The sequence below is a fragment of the Taudactylus pleione genome, unplaced genomic scaffold, assembly GCF_031769625.1.
Source record: "Taudactylus pleione unplaced genomic scaffold, aTauple2 ptg000842l, whole genome shotgun sequence".
In the NCBI taxonomy this organism is placed as follows: domain Eukaryota; kingdom Metazoa; phylum Chordata; class Amphibia; order Anura; family Myobatrachidae; genus Taudactylus; species Taudactylus pleione.
This window is the reverse complement of record NW_028285244.1, coordinates 814,253-831,671: the sequence shown is the minus strand read 5'-3', so window position 1 is coordinate 831,671 and position 17,419 is coordinate 814,253. Positions and strand designations below refer to the sequence as shown.

Genomic DNA, 17,419 nt, shown 5'->3' with positions numbered 1-17,419 from the left:
ATGACAGACTTAGGTCCTCAGTTATCAAGGCAACAGGTGATAAAACTCGCTACGTATGATAATGCTGCTCCAGCCAATCAGCTCCTAACTGTCTTCTGTTTGAAAAATGACAGTTGGGAGCTGATTGGCAATTTATCATACGCAATGGGTTTTATCACTCGTTGCCTATGATAAAACTTGTTGATAAGTGAGCCCTTATATACTAAACTATATACTCCTTTCATTACATACATACACTAATGTAAAATTCCAACATAGAGATGGGTCCACATACATTTAGCCTCCTGGCGCGTTAAACAGCCCTTCTAGTCGCACCATGCCGTGGCGGGACTCAGTAGCGCCGATCGTCTTTTCATGCATCTTTTTACCTTCAACTGGGTATTAGTCGCACAACGGTGCAAATATATACCACAGCTTCTGCTGATTAAAATTATATGCAGCATGCCTATGTTCTCTGTGCATCAGCGGATGTATCTGCATGCTAAACACTACGTTACAGTGTTACAGCCACTGACACTGTAAGATAGCATTTTGCAAGCAGATACACCCGCACTCGCTCAAGGAACATAGGCATGCTGCATATCATTTTAATCAGCAGAAGCTGCTTGTGCTATCTATTTGCATCATTGTGCGAATAAGACACATTTGAAGGTAAAATGACGCATGAAAAGACGATCGGCGCTACAGAGTGACATTGAGCCCCCGCGTTATGTGTGTGGCGTGACTTGCAGTGCACGGAGGATAGATGTATGTGGGCACATCGCTTCAAAGATTTGCAGTCCACAAATTACTGTACATGCATGGAGTGAACATAACACTCAAAATCTTCAAACGGAATATGTCACCTTCACCTGTGACCATGAAATAAACCACAATGTTTATGGGAGTGTGCTCAAAGCTAATTCAATTAATCAATTCAGTAACATAGAAAGTGCACTTTTAAACTGCTCTGAGGCATGAGTTGTCTTGAAGTTGCAATAAAAGAATGAAGCTATTTTTAGATGAAGGTATGAGTACATTTTCTAGCACCAGTCTAGGGTGTAAATCTACTAAAATTCATTTTTGGTTGAGTAGGTGTTTTTCTGCGAGTTGGGTGTGAATTTGCAAATTGAAGATTTACTAAAGGCCAATTGTACTGCATCTCGCAGTACAATTATAATTATATAATTAAATTATATAATTTATATGGACATATACAAATCACAGATTTACCAAGAATTGTGTTGTCAAACATGATCAAAATCACACCAAAATCGCAGCACAATGCACGAAATCAAGCAGGTGAGAGGAATGCCAGCTAGGAGAAGGAATCAGCAGGTGAAAGTAATGCCAGCTAGAAGTAGGTATCCGCAGGTGAAAGGAATACCGTCTGGAAATGAGGTATCAGCAGGTGAAAGGAGTACAAACTAGGAGGAGGTATCAGTAGATGAAGCAGGAAATGACCAGAGTGGAAAATGGTAATTGGTTGCATTTTAGATAGAGCTGAGACATCCATGTGGAGATGGCAGGCAGAGACCTTGACAAATTGGATAATAGAGAAGAGGAGAGGTTGAGAGAAGAGAGGTTGTGGAACTACAGGCAGACTTTTTTTTTTTAGCAACAAACAGTTGCTCAGGGACATCTCTACTGAACTCAAGCAAAGACAGAGGAATAAATATGAACTGTGCGTGCAAAAAGCAAGCAGAACTCCATGCCAAGTAATTATCAACATAGAATATTCAGTTTAAAAATACAGTATTCATGCATTTACTACTAACTGTGGGCCTGATTCACTATGGAACGCAACTGCGAATGCAATAGCGATTACACTATCGCAGTTCAGCTGCGATAGTGTGCTAATCCATTGCGATCGCAATGCCGTCGCTGCACTACATATGGACGCTCACTTTACTTAGCACACATCCGTAATGTTTAGCAGGACTGCGAAACCATCAATACAATCGAGTACCATCACAGCCTCAAATGGCACTTCCTGTCAATCACTTTACAATGGGCCTGCGTAGTCATTGCGATCGCAGTCCCGATCGCAATGGCTGGTTTACGCATGCGCACTGCGATGCATACGCATGCGCAGTACGTAACAATCGACCAATTGAGTGCGTATTAGCAACTGCGTTCTTTGCTGAATAAGGCCCTGTATTCGCATATGATAAATAGATTAGTTAGATTAATTTTACTCCTTAGGTATACAGATATGTCCTCACTCGTCACTGCTGCAGTCACGCCAAACAGACCCTCTTGGCGCGTCAGGTCCCGCGCAACTCTGCTATCGCAAGTCTTTTTTGCCAAATATGCAACTTACTTGCAATGCGATGCGACTAGGATGCACCAGCGAACTGTGGCCTGATTCAGCAAGAAACAGAATTGCAAAGCTGCACGTAGGCAGCTTTGCAATTGCGTCCTTGAAATAATGCGTGTGACACCCCCCCGCTGCATTTGCGTTCCCAGCACTGCGCCGGAGGTTGCAGTGCTGGCATCACCATCGTGACCATCGGTGGTCGATGGTGGATGGCGCCGGGCAGCCGGACAGCTGAGTAAGCCTCAGCTTACTTAGCCTGGCCAGCTTGAGAGCTCAGGATACGATGTTGATCAACGCAGATCCTGGACTCGCCACTCCCAGCAAACGGGATGGATACGACCCCGTTTTTGGGAACGGCGCCCGCCCCTTAAATGCCTCTTCCTGTCAATCAGACAGAGGCATTCAAGGGCTAGCGTGCGTGTAGCAGGACCCAATCTGCGAGTGTGCAGAATGGGTCCTGCTACACGCACGCTGCACTGCTGAATTAGCCCCAGTGACATCTGTATATCTGTGTGCGGCTGTCTCTGAATCTGTATATGCTGCTACAATACAGTGGTTCTGACTTTTTTCCATGCCAAGTTCCATTGTGCTTCGTATACAAGATACAAGCGTCACATATCAAATTAATCAGCACAGTCTCCTGGTGCGTCTGTGTCACATCGTGTTGCGATGAAGACACATTTTCTGTAAAAAAGACGCAAAAAAGACGCCCGATACTAGCAGATTTGCACGGGACCTGGCTACTCACTCGCGCTAGGCATCTCACGCTGAGTGGTGTATTGAGGCTAGATGTGTGAGAACACTTCTGTACATGTCTTTTAAGCGCAGTTTTCAGTCTTAGACACTGAAATGTAGCGTAGTGTAGTTACACACTGATAAACCTCCAAATCTTAGTTGAATGGCTGCAATTTTACATGTTTGTTTGATGTTTAATGTCTGCATGTCCATAAGTGATATCATTTGTCAATAGAATACAGGAGAAGAATGGATAACTATATATTAAAGGTTAAAGTCTGCTGCGACTGTGTTGGCGTTTTTGCCGTAGTCGCATTTAGATTTTATGCTAAAAGCCCTTCCCCTGGTGTAAAAACGTGCGTCTGCATGTGCAAGGACTGGGACACTTGGAGCGTCTACCAGATGCTACTAGTCACACCATCAAGACATGCTAGGTGCAGATTCTCCATCTCCAATGTAAGAGACACTAAATAAAAACCCTTGACATGTTTCTGCCATTTGACAGATAGTGAACAACTGACTCTACTCAGCAACATATCTGCTGGGAATCAGTATGTTTGACCGCTAGACGTGAGCCTGGCGGTTCAAATTCCGACGGCAGCCCGATGGAGGAGATCCCGACAGTGGTGGTAAGTTTACTATTCCTAACCCTCTCTCCCCCCTAACCCTAACCCACCTTTAGGGGTGCCTAACCCTAAACTCCCCCCTTAGTGCCTAACCCTAACCTCCCCAGGTTAGTGCCTAAACCTCCTCAGGTTAGTGCCTAAACCTTTAGGGGTGCCTAACCCTAACCTCCCCCCTTAGTGCCTAACCCTAACCTCCCCAGGTAAGTGCCTAAATCTAACCCCCCTCCCCGCACCCTAAACCTAACCCTCACGGGGGGAAGGGGGGGTGCCTAACCCTAGCTACCCCCCCCAAGTGCCTAAACCTAACCCCCCCTTCCCCTAGCCTAACCATAACCCTCCCCAGGGGGGTGCCTAACCCTAAATCCCTGTGGGGGGGTCCCTAAACCTAACCCCCCTTCCCCAGCTACATGGATAGTTACCCCCGTCGTTGGACGATCGGTCCGGCGTCCTGTCGGAGTTCCGGCTTCGGGATTAACATAGGCGTCGGTATTTTGACGCCTATTTTAGATCCCCTGCCGGGATTACACTGTCGGTATTGAGACCGGCGGCCCTGCGTCCGCCGGTCTCATAACTACATACCATCTGCTGTACCCATGGAAACAATCTATACAGTCTACAGTTTGTTTCCACAGTTACAAATGTTGCTAAAATAGGTCAGTTATTCACAGTTAATCTATCAAATGGAGGCAACGATGGTATTATAAGACTTCAACAGGCAATTTCATGGAATACTATTTTAGTCCCATTTGATTTTCAGTAGGCAGCATAATTTAGAGCTAAAGTATGAACAAATGGAAATTCAAAATGGTGATTTTGGAATTACAATTACAGTTCTATCAATATTATTTAAATAGATGTATTCCTGGTCACATTCAAGAATTTACTAGATATTTTACTAGAAACTGCAGTCTATCATGTTACAAGCAATGTACAGTAGTTAGAGGTGAAACATTGAAAAATGTTAATTATTTAAAAGAAATACATTTATTACCATCTCATTTAGGCAAATAGAAGTGCAAATTTATAATAGGAAAACTCTAAAATATCACTTCTGGGGTTAAGATGTTTTCTAGAGATTCAAATTATGGATGGACCTTTATTTAAATTATATTATTTATATTACCTGAAGAAATGTTGAACCAAATTTACAATTGTGCCATTTTTAATAAACAAATCTTAATATTGTAATTAGAGGAAAATTAACAAATGAGCAAACAAACACTACTTTGTGAATTTTCAAAAACTTTATTTTTAAACTTAATTAATTTGTTGTAAGAAAGCTTTGACATTAGAGTTAATTTTTAAACCTCAAGTAAAAGCACCATGTATCTCACATTAGAAAAAAGTCTTTATCATTGGTTTTTTTTTTAACAAACTCAACTTTTGCTAATTTAGCTAATTTTTATTATCGTTATTTAGTATTCTTTAATAATGTGTTAAATATTTTAAAGAAAAGACATCACAATCATTAGTAGTGGAATCATATGCAAATATATGCAGAAAATCTTTCAAGACAATCCAAATTCTGTTAGGTTTAAAAAACAAAAATAAAAAAACACCATTGGATGCAATATAACACTGCAAAATTCTACAGAACGCCAGTTCCACAAGCATAATGTACTGTACCTGTGTATCCCCATAGAAGTTGTTGTGCTACAATGCAATATATTAAATTGTTAAATAATAAAATCTTATTTTGCTTTATGAGTAAAGCTCAATTTTTCTTGTGTTGTTCTTTAAAAGAAAAAAAAATAGTACATAAATTATTTAATTAATTCTGGATTTAAATTCCCACAATTGAAAATGTATTTTAATGTGTTAAGAAAAATCAATGATACGGTAAATGAATGCAATGATTTCTTTAGATTACCTGCTGATTATTAGTTTTTTACTGGTGCAGACAATTTAGGGCCTGATTCAGAGATGGACGCTAATGCTGCTGCGTCTTTGAATGCAGCGCAATTGAGAAGATATGCTAATGTCGTAGCTGCCAGGATTGTGCAGAGACGCGCATTGGCTGCACCTCTGAATAGCCAATGGCGTACATAGATGCACCATCGGTCGCATCATCGATCCTCTCAGCATCCCTAAGGTTGCTCAGAATGTCAGTCGGAACTAAAGGGGCCTATCCATTAGGCGACCTGAAAAACTGAACGGCTAGCGTTCAGTCCTTCAGGTAGCCTAGGTGTGGTGCCCGCACTGAACGGCGTTCCTATCTGAGAACATGCCAAACCTGACGATCGTCGTCAGGTTGATGGGCAAGTTCCACATATAGTCGGCGGCGGCAAGGACCCAGCGTGCACGCGCATCGCTGGTCCTTGCCGGCTATCCATTAGACGACTTTCTGAATGTTCCAACCAAAACCTCCTGGTTTTGGTAGCATCGTTCAGAAAGTCGTCTAATGGATAGGCCCCTTAAGACGCCGGACCTGTACCACTGCATACAAAAATGCAGTCGTTGACTGCGACACGCACCAAAACGGTCGCTTACGATTGACTCAACACCCCCTTTCCCTGTTACCTCCCACAGATGCTCATTATCTGTCAATCATTCTGCTTCCCAATCCACACTATGACCACTGTTTTAAATCCATTGCGGAACATGCGCAGTGCGACTCAGATGCATGCCCAGTAGAAAACACATTGGCCAACTGCGTAAAGATCAGCATGCGTTCATCTCTGAATCAGGCTCTTAGTCACAGGCTAAATCGCTGCAGGTCTTTCTCCAAAGAGATTAAACCTGCTGCATATAGAAATATGATGTATGATCAACAGCAGAACTACGGGAGTGGAAGGGGTGTACGCCACCTCTGTCGAAGCCAATGGGCAGCACGGATGGTGTAATGGTTAGCATTACTGCCTCAAAGCACCGATCCTAAATGTGTGGAGTTTGTATATTCTCTCCATGCTTGCGTGGGTCCCTCCAACAATCCAAAAATATACTGGTAGGTTAAATGACTCCTGACAAAAAATAAACCCTAGTGTGTATGTTTGTGTGGTAGGGAACATAGATTGCAAATTCTGATGGGGCAGGGACTAATATGAATGACCAAATGTTCTCTGTAAAGCACTGCAGAATATGTGTGCGCTATTTCAGTAACTGGTAATAAATAATTATAATAAATAAATCTGAATACGTAAGGAGATTTTCCATCCAACATTTATATGGAAGGTCGCACTGCTCACTAATTTTTCATTCATAACCGGAAAATTACACCCACCCCATGCCAAGACTTGATATGCCCAGAACAATAATCCACGATAAGTGCCATTTTTTCACCACCTAAATGGCGTAAACACATAGGTCCGCAAGCTTAATGCAAGTGTTTTTGGAACAAATATCCTATTATTTCGACCTAAATAATAGGATAGGATGAAAAAAAACATTGGTGAAAAATAGGGATAATCAAAAGCTTGTTTTGTTCTAAGGGCCTGATTCAGAGCCGGACGCTCTGACCAGAGCGCTCGCTCTGAATCAGTGCCCTCCTACCTAAAAATGGAGCGGCCTCCTGGCCGCTCGCATAGCTCTGGGTGACCACCCACAGCATATGCGAGCGGCCAAAAAGATGGTCGCGATGGTCAAGACCATCGCGACCAGCGGACTTGCAACGAGACCCTGCGGTAGGGTCTCGGTGACCGCAAGCCCTGGAGTGATTTTGGCTCTATCAGAGCCAAAATCACTCCCACTGACATCACTAATGATGTCAGTGGGGCCGGACCCAGACGGTAGGCATTCCCATGGGAACGCCTCCGTCTGGCAGCCACGCCCCCTTTGGTGGGCGTGCTGTCAGTCACCATCGACAGTACGCCCCCTTTGGTGCGAGACCCGGAGCGACAGCTTGGCTGTCGCTGTCCGGGTCTCGCGCATGCGCACGACGGAGCTCCCTCCGTCGTGCGCATGCGTATTGGGGTAACATCGACCCACTTGCGAGCGTCCTGTGCTCGCGAGCGGGTCTGAATGACCCCCTAAATTCAAAAATCTCACTGTTTAATAACAACAGTAATGGTCATATTACTGCTCCAATCGATTCAAACAGGCAAATCTTTATTAGGACAAATAAAAAATAAAATAGAACACAATATATTTTTAATTGCCTTTTTTTATTTTTTATTTTATCAGGCGTTGAATAATACCAAGGAGTAAATTAACTAAAGGCCGATTTTAATCGATCTAAATCGATGTTGTGCTTCAGGGACTAAATCGCACATTTGCTAACAGACAATTTTTTAGAATGATTTTTAAATGTTAACAACTGTGCGATTCAGCCTCTGAAACACAACATCGATTTAGATAGATTTTAAATCGATCAAAATCAATACATATCGACCTTTAACCCCAAGAATGTAATGAAAAGAAGAATGGTGTCTACTCAATACTTGTCATTGGTCAGTGTTTGCGATAGAACACAGACCAAAGGGCTCATGCACGGGGTGCCAATGACATCCCACACTGTGTCATTGTTACACACCTGGAGTATTGTTTTAAGAGATATATATAACAGCAATAGCATTCTTAACCCATTACCTCTACTGGTAGAAGCTTCCTTCAAGGCAGTTAGAACTTCAGGCTTTAAATCTTCTGAAAGAAGTCTTCCTTCTAGACTAGGAAACAGCGCCCTGAAAAATAATGTTGTTTTAAAATGGTTAAAAAAACAGTGCATCCAGTATTATTATTATTTTCTTTAATCTCCAATCTGTAACAAAATATAATTTAAATGACTGAGAAGTGATAAATTAAGATCTGCAATTAATTTAAATAAATCAACATTATATAGTTGTATTGGGGGGGGGCTTTTTATTGAACCTCCCACTCAAAACCTTCCCCTCAATGGTTTTAACTGGAAGAAAAAAATCATATGCTTTATAAAACAGAAAATAACACAAAACAAGAAGAAATAAAAAAACTATAATGAGAAAAAAAAGAGATTGCTTATCCCACACCATTGATTTAGTTGACTTACAAACACATTCTTATTAAAAATACATTGAAAGTGCATGAAAATATATGCATCACTTCAAGATAAACAGACTGACAGCATTAGATGTATTAAAAAGCTACACAATTTTATTTGTCCATTGGAAATATATAAAAAAATCTATGTACTGTATAATAACATTCCCCGTAACTTCTGTGATGGTGTAAATTATTCTAGATGCAGAGGTTATTATATCACACATTGTGGCTGTTCTTGTCCAATTTTATAGTGGCGTCACTAGGGGGGTGCGGGCCACACCAAAATAGCAGAGCTGCTCTGCTATTCTGGTGTCACCGCCTTGGATGGTGTCACCATACACCAGTGCAGCGGTGATGGATGAGGTGCCCATTTGTCCAGAGAGGCTGGGGACTGCCAGCAGCTTCTGAAGTGCTGGGCAAGCCCCCAGCGTGACGCCCCAAAAACTGCATCAGGGAGCATGACCTCACTGACACAGTGCCACGCCCTCTTTTACGTGGCGCATGCGAGGGCGTGACATCACTACAATTTTCCTGTCAATTGTCTGATAATCCTCTCAAAATGCAAAGCACAAATAAATTATGACAGATCCAAAACTCTTTGGGTCAACTGAAGTAGCTGCGAGCCCCACAGTGTGTCACGGAAACGCCAGCAGTGGCACATCAACTCGCCCCCATTCCACACCAATCTTACCCTGTACTCGCTGACTTTTTGGGGCTACCATAGGTGGAGCATATGCTGCGGGCGAGCCAGCTCACGGCTATATGGATAGACCCCTTAGTTTGCTCATACGCTGTACAGATAGGTCATATAATCCTATATTTAACATAAGCATTCCTTGTACAAGACACATTAAAGCAGATAACACTTTTAAACTTACGGTACTGCATTTTGTTCATTACCTGGGGAACTCCTCCGAGATTATGTAAACAACATCTTTATCTGATACAGACGACGAGAAAGGAATAAAAGTCCCATTATGCAAAGGAAGCATTTCAAGCCCAATAAGCTCACTGTAATTTTTGTCACTGAGTATGAACTCAAGTATGTGCAGCTTCTCATGTGCTGGTCCTCTGTGCACAGATTTCCTCAATACCTGACGGACGAGGCTTGGGGTGACCTTCTTCACCAGCTTTGAACTATTTATTGGAATTTGGAATGCAGCAGCAACATTAGCTGGAACCTTGGCAATTTGAGTCCCTGAGTTCTGGAGGTAGTTCAAGATGGTTCTTGTGTACTCTTGATCTTCATCGATTTCTGTGAAGCTTACATCTGATTCTTTTAACCAGCATTTATTGTCAGAGTAGATAACTGCGTTCTGGAACAGCTCCTTCAGCAGAGGTTCTAGGATTGGTTTCCAGTGTGTCTTTATTTTGTCCACCTCTGGCCACACGCTATATATACTCTCAGCGGAGAGCGGGAAATCTGTATTTTCTCCTGTCCCCATTCTCTTGATAGCTTCCAGAATAAGCGTGGCGTAGGTCTTCGGGACAACATTCTTGACCAGAAGTTCATTCCAAAGAGCAGCAGGATCCCGCCACTGGTCCAGTTCTCTCCACTTGATGCTTCTACGGTTGTCGGTTAAGCCAAAGAAGCCGCTGACATGGACTGGGAGACCTGTTTTGCTTTCATCCCCGGGTGGTAAAGGAAGAAAGCAAAAGGCTCTTCCGATGAATTCTGGAGTGGCACCCTTTTCATCTCCGCTGTTCCATAAAGGCATAGCAATTCCAATAGTAGGAACAAATTTTAGGTCATCGGCAAGACAGTCCAATTCATTGGATATTCCCCGACCCCCAACGCTGTTGCATACCAACCATGATGAGGTTTGTGTCTCCTTGGCTTTTTCATCCTCAACAATAATATTTACATGATAGGTGACACAAGTTACGCTATTGCTTGGAACTCCTTTACAGTAGCCCTCAATCGACTTTTCCAGAATCTTGATGGAGTTGGGTCGGTCATGCTTTAGCAACTTGTTCTCACTAGCGGTCACCCGGAACACCAGGCTTTCAGACCCGTCCACCTCCCTAACGTGCAGAGACACTTTCTGGACGTTCTTCAGAAACAGAAGCACCGTGTCTGCATCAGCTCGGAAGGATTCATACAGTTCTAGAACTTTTTCTTTAGTGTACAGATTATTACTTAGTAAGGATGGCTGGACACGAAGAGGAAATCTGAAAAAGGTCCCGGGGAAATAGCCTTCAGCCAGGGTTTCTTTTGTGCTCCCAAAAATGTTAATGAACGGGGCAAATTGGTCCACAAGTTCGCTTATTTCTTTGCTGTCCTCTTTAATGTCCCAGCACTGGCCCGACTCGTGGCGCCCGAAAAGTACCTGGTGTGGATCCAAAATCCCTATTATACCTCCACTGAAAATACTGGGAACATCTATACAAGAAGAAAACAAAAACATAATTATGAATGATCACTGTATAGCTGACTACACATCTCTGTATTTATAGTGATCATTGCAGCTATATAAGCCATGTGCTACAATGAATTCTGTGCCTTCAGTTCAACACTTTGGGGGAGATGTACTAAGCTCTGAAAAGTGATAAATTGGAAAGTGATAAACTACCAGCCAGTCAGCTCCTAACTGTCATGTTACAGGCTGTGTTTGAAAAATGACAGTTAGGAGCTGATTGGATGGTAGTTTATCACTTTCCACAGTTTAGTACATCTGCCCCAAAGGGTCTGATACAGAGTTGGAACTTTGCACCTTGGTAAAACCACGCTTTACTGCAGCTGGGGCAGATGTAAAATGTGCACAGAGATTTAGATGTGAGAGGGGTGTTTTTAAACTGAAATCTAAATTGCAGTGTAAAAATACAGCAGAATAGTATTTGTGGGCTACATGCAAAAGCAGCCAGTATTTACCTTGCATGCAAAAAGCAATAAATGTATTTGCATCCCTAGCATGGCAACATGGTCTGTCCTGGTGTAAAGCTGCTCTTTTTGCTTTCTTCCCAATCTGCTCCAATACCATGGCGTCCCCAGTGTCACCTGGTGCGGGGAGGGATGCTGTGTGCCGACTAAAAGGGGAATGGATTTGCGAGTACGGGGCATGGCCACATGGGTCGAGGCCTAGCGGCCCGAACCCCCATGGTTATTGCTGGAGAAGGGGGGATGCGGACTGCCCTGTGTGCAGTGCCGGCTCCCTCACAGTGTCAGGAGCCGAGTGCTGCACTTAATGCTACAGTGCTCACCCAGTTCCTGTCACTGAGGGGGAGTCGGCACCTTGGTGTCAGCCCTCTGCGGGTGACACCCGGGTGCGGCCCGCTCCCCTCTTGTGACACCACTGCTCTAATATAACACTATATAATAAATGTTACAGGTTTGTTACATGTGCTATAATATCAAGTGTGCAGAACATAGAAAAGCATTAGCTTTTGTAGGCTACTGGAGTTGTATGGTAATTCTCACATTACAGAGTAGTGAATGCTGAAGACATTACACCTTCTCACCTGTTATGTGATATACAGAGTTAAACCCAATTCCAAATCGTCCAACTTTTAGAGGGTCATCTTTTTTCCTACTTCTTGCAATTTCTTGAATTCCGTGCCAGTCTTCAGGGGTGAAAACTGCGTTATTGTATACGTAAAGTGCAGGCCCTAGGTAAAGGCAAAATGACATCCGCTCAGTTAATAAATTACAGTATTAAGTACTAAAAAAAGAACAGCGAAGACAAAAAATAAAGCAAAATACGGACAGTAGAAAAATACCTATATGTGTACAACCTAAATCGCACATTGTAAACCTGCACAAGTGTGTCTCAAGCAGATGATACAGTAGCAAAAATCGGTGTGGTCATCAAAGAGCGGCAGTTAGAAGAGACTGTTCACATGACAACTGTCACTTTTATTTAATTGTAGCAATCAGTAGTATAAATAACACTTTTCATGAGCTGAATAAAAAAAACTGTTAAAAAATACAAATACAGTTGAAAATATTGAATCCAAAACAGGACGGAGAATGTAAGCAATGTCTGAGATATCACGTAACACCAGTATGTGTCTGTGTGTGGTTGGGGGGGAGCAATGAAGATATACAGAGAGCACTGGTGGTATGCAGCAGGTAATCCATATGGGTACGTTCTGCTGGGTGCTTTGCCGGTATAATATGTTGAAGGACAGTAAAATAAAACCATGATAAACCCTTTTCCTCATGTCATAGTCATGGCAAGCACATTAGTACATTATTGTACAGGAGTGGGCATCATGCATTTGGTTTCATGTACATATTAGATGGCACTGTGCCCCATCCAACTATTCAGCGTATAGAGAGACCCACTTTCACTTCTAGCAGAACCCTAAATAGGACGCCAAAAGTTAAATTAAGCAAAAGTCTGTGACTGAAAAGAAATACTAGTCCATTTAATTAAACATGGTAGATAGAAAGCAGATTAAATACCATAAAATGTTGTTGCCCTTAATGAGTTGGTCATTACATACTATAGAATACCCATATACTTTCCTATAATCCGTGTCCACAGTCACGCTATATATATATTCTGTCCTCAAAGCTCTCAGTGGCTGGGTACATGCAGCTTAATTAGTGAACTGCTGCAAAAGCACAATTATATTTGACACAACTGAATAGAAGTGTATCAGTGGTCATTTCTATGTGTGAAGACTTAAGTGAATGGGGGCGGGATGTATTAAGCTGAAATATATGATATTATCGCCGGTATGTACCTGATAATTAGTGGCAGGGCCGCCATCAGGGGGGAATGCTGGGACTGGAGTCCGGGCCCGGACACTGGCAGAAAGGGAGGGGGCCCGCACCCACTCCTACCCCCAATGCACAGCCCACACTACTCATGGGTCGATTCCCCTCATCCCCTCTTCAGCCTCGGAATGCAATGGGGGCGGAGCCAATGCAGCAATAACCGCCCCCATACACCCGCGAATTGCGGCATTGTAGAGGGGGCAGTGCCTAATTATACGATGTGTCCATCCTCATTAGCGAACTCCTGTTGCACTTGCATCTAAATGTAAGTCATATGTATGTATGTGTCTGTATTAGTGTGTATGTATGTGTTAGTGTGTGTATACTGTATAAGTGTTAATGTGTATATATGTGTGTTATATATAATATATACATGTTTGTTACTGTATATACTGTATATATTATATATATATGTGTGTTTATCCTGCATTTGCCCCTGCCCTTGTTCAATAATTATTATTTTACCCTTTGGAATCGGCGCGCGTGACTTCATGATGTCACGCCACGCTGCTGGAAGGAAGAGGTCAAATGAGCCGCAGTACATCAGAAGCAGCGCCAGCCATGCCTAGAGGAGAAGAAGCCAAGGAGCATTCTTCAATGCGGTAAGGTAAGTCATGACTCATGAGACTTATGGGGCGTACACACAGTACGATCAGTCAGCGACAACTATATCGCTGACTGATCTCCCTGCACCTTCCCGGTGTGCTGGATGATCGATATCGATCTTCCATCACACCACCAACGACGGCCAGCGACCCACGATCAACGACCGGGAATCCCTATGCAACCTGGTCGATATCACCCAGGTTGGCCTGCGTGCATGGTCGATGGACGATATCATTATTGTCCATACGTGTGTGCGCATCACTGGTCGTTTGGGGGTTGGAAGGCACAAAAAAATTAACGATCTGAACCATAACAATATCGTTATTGTTTATATCGTTAATTTTTATCGTACCGTGTGTACGCACCATAAGCAAGGGGAGGGGGAGGGGGGCCCAGGGGCCCTGCCTATTTGTCAGTCCCGGGCCCCACAATTTCTAATGGCAGCCCTGATTAGTGGCATGTACAGCATCGCGGATGCAATGCTTAGTACATTCCGTCCTGGGGGAGATGTACTAAGCCTTGGACAGAGATAAGGTACCAACCATTTAGCTCCTAAGTGTAATTTTTCAAACACAGCCTGTAATGTGACAGTTATACTGGGTACACACTAGACGATGTTATACCCAGTGACGGAAGATGCGACTAGATCAGAGGTTCTCAAACTCGGTCCTCAGGACCCCACACAGTTCACGTTTTCCAGGTCACCGAGCAGGTGCACAGGTGTATTCATTACTCAGGAACACATTTCAAAAGTTCCACTGGTGGAGTTAATTATTTCACTTGTGATTCTGTGAGACCTGGAAAACATGCACTGTTTGGGGTCCAGAGGACCGAGTTTGAGAACCTGTGGACTAGATGATATATAGGACGTTCCGTACACCGTACACACTGCACAATCTGGTGTATGATTGCCCGATAGGTCGTTTCCCCGCCGCATCCAGAAACATGGTGTCGTTCCTCAAATCTTCAGATTGGTCGGTATTGCAGGCAGGAACAACGCACATGAGCGCGCAATAGTGCGTACGCACTAGACGATTTGTCGTTCTGATTTGTCCCAAATCGACAAATCGTCCGATATCTCGTCTAGTGCTAACCCATCTTGAGGAGCTGTTTGGTTGGTACTTTATCTCTGTCCACTTTATCTCTCTTCAAAGCTTAGTACGTCTACCATAAAGAACTATAGTAGGAGCAACATATCTGAATTTATCGTAGGTGCATAAGACTGCACAGATTTCCACTTAAAGTATGGAGCTAATTTAGATTTTATACATAGATGTCTCACTGATCATCTGTTACATGGGTCTACAAAAGCACTAATGTACTCATGTACCTTGGTATTGGGCCATATCCTTTGACCATAGGGACTCCGTGCCATGATGGGTTTCATCGTACAAGAATTTGACTTCAGTGGCGCCAGCGTCCTCCGCATTTTGGATCAGCTCCTAAATTGTATCATTTCAAAATGCAAAATGACTAGAAATATATCATGTGTTAGAAACATATCTCTCCTACGGGGAATTTATTGCAATGGAATAAAAATCTGCTTATGGTACAAAAAAATAAAAGATTTCTTTCAAATACTGGTATAGGCTGCTATTTTGTGATTTTGTGACCCCAGCAACTAAAAATGCATGAACCTTCTCCATTATGCACATGCTTACCCTACGATGTCATCATTAGGTCGACTTTTACAATGTTGACATACTGTACATATTGTCAACACCAAGATGTTGACAGTTAGGATGTCAAACTGTTCAAATGTTGACATGTGAAATGTCAACATTGTCAGAATGTCGACATTAGGGTTAGGATGCGGGACGGGAGGGTTAGGTAGCGGGGGGTGGGTGGAGTAGCCATCATCATCATCATCATCAACCCTATCCTTGGTATGAGAAATCTGTCTAAAGTAGGGATGTGCAGGCTTGGATAGGTTCGAATCTGCATGCCAAGTTCGGATTTTTCCCTCCAAAAGTCGGGTCTCAGAAAGAGGCAAAACGTCATCTTTCATGGACAAACATCATCTTCCATGGTTTTTTGTCCAGGAATCATGATGTTTGTCCATGAAAGATGACGTTTTGCCTCGGCGAACTCGGCGTGCAGATTTGAACCTATCCGAGCCTGCACATCCCTAGTCTAAAGTCTGACGGAACTCAGCACATGCACACGTTATCTTACACGTGAACACGCAGCTGTCATCTAGTTATAACCGCTCACCTGCAAGTGGAGATACAACTGAGACCCTGAATTGCTCGTAGTTGCTATAAATTGCGTATACATGCTCCAACGCATGCAAACCAATTGCAGAATCCATCCAGACCGGATTCGAATGCAAATCAGGATCAGGCACAGAATAAGGTATGGTCTGGTTTCATTGCCGTTCTATATTTAGATATGTTTATTGGGTGCACTGAAAGTATCACATCCGCAGGTTACTGAGCAACAAATGAAGACACAAAGATATACTCCAACAATAAGCAGTCAGTTCACATTTCTGAAAGAGGTTCCAAACTTATATATTAAATTCATTGGTCTGTTTGTTTGTCTGTCTAGTTATGCATTCAGACACCCTTGCATCGATTTTGATGAAAACAACACAAGGTGGTCCAGTTGGATCCTGGCCGGATTTTAGGGTCCTGGTCGGACCTCCAGTTGGTGTACTCTGGGCAGAACTTTGACCCTGGGAGCCTTTTCTGATCCTTCCACTGGATGGAATTGGACGAAACTTCAGAGAGTGGTAACATTGGATGCCAGAAGACATAATAGAGGGGCGAGGTCCCGGTCGGACCTCCCGTTGGTGTACATTGGGCAGAACTTTGACCCTGGGAGCCTGTTCTGGGCCTTCCACTGGTTAGATATGGATGAAAACTTCACAGAGGATTGGCAATTGGTCTGGGATGCCTAACTTAATAACCTGAAGATTTAAACCCAGGCAATGCCGGGTACTTCAGCTAGAAAACTGTAAAACGTTGCCTGTTTGATGGCTATTTTTACAGTATTTAAAGAAAAAAAACTCTTCAATTGGAACATCAACCGTTCTGTGTAAAGTTTGAGGCACACATAGGAAACCATTCAAAATACAGTACTATACAAGGCAGCCTTTAAATGAAATAAACCTCCAAGCCAGTTCTGAAAAGGACAAACTTGTTTTTGTGGATCAAACTTCACTCAAATTTTTATTGTGAATTTTGAAACTTTTCAGTTGGTTTGAGAACCACTTTCAAGTGCACTTTAGACGTGAGATGCTACAGAAGGCAACAGCTGCTGATTAATTGTTCTTAATATGGGATCTAGTATACAGTATACATCCTGTGAAATATTAAAAGAAGTGCAATTTCCTTACCTTTAGGATTTGCCCTCCTTCGGGGTATCTCCTTAAAATATCCTTGAGAAAGTCAACAAGAGGTGGAGTTGTCTGTCCAAATTTTCCTGTCAGAATAAGCAAAAAAAATATTATGATAATGTCTGGACACAGGATAC

At 42.9% G+C, this 17,419-nt stretch overlaps 1 protein-coding gene across 2 annotated transcripts in view; it reads right to left on the bottom strand.

The window, feature by feature from the left end:
* Window positions 1-15,303, bottom strand: part of SACS (sacsin molecular chaperone) — a 29,429-nt gene extending 14,126 nt beyond the window's left edge. The window contains exons 1-5 of one of the 2 annotated variants that reach the window (XM_088458544.1): window positions 15,273-15,303; window positions 12,073-12,219; window positions 9,514-10,996; window positions 8,185-8,276; window positions 5,287-5,313 (exon numbers count right to left, since the gene is read on the bottom strand). In XM_088458544.1, the coding sequence (XP_088314670.1) occupies window positions 5,287-5,313; window positions 8,185-8,276; window positions 9,514-10,996; window positions 12,073-12,219; window positions 15,273-15,288 (1,765 nt within the window). In that variant the 5' untranslated portion in view covers window positions 15,289-15,303. The remainder of the gene's footprint in view (window positions 1-5,286; window positions 5,314-8,184; window positions 8,277-9,513; window positions 10,997-12,072; window positions 12,220-15,272) is intronic. The other variant, XM_088458543.1, reaches the window with a different exon arrangement.
* Window positions 15,304-17,419: the final 2,116 nt, after the last annotated feature.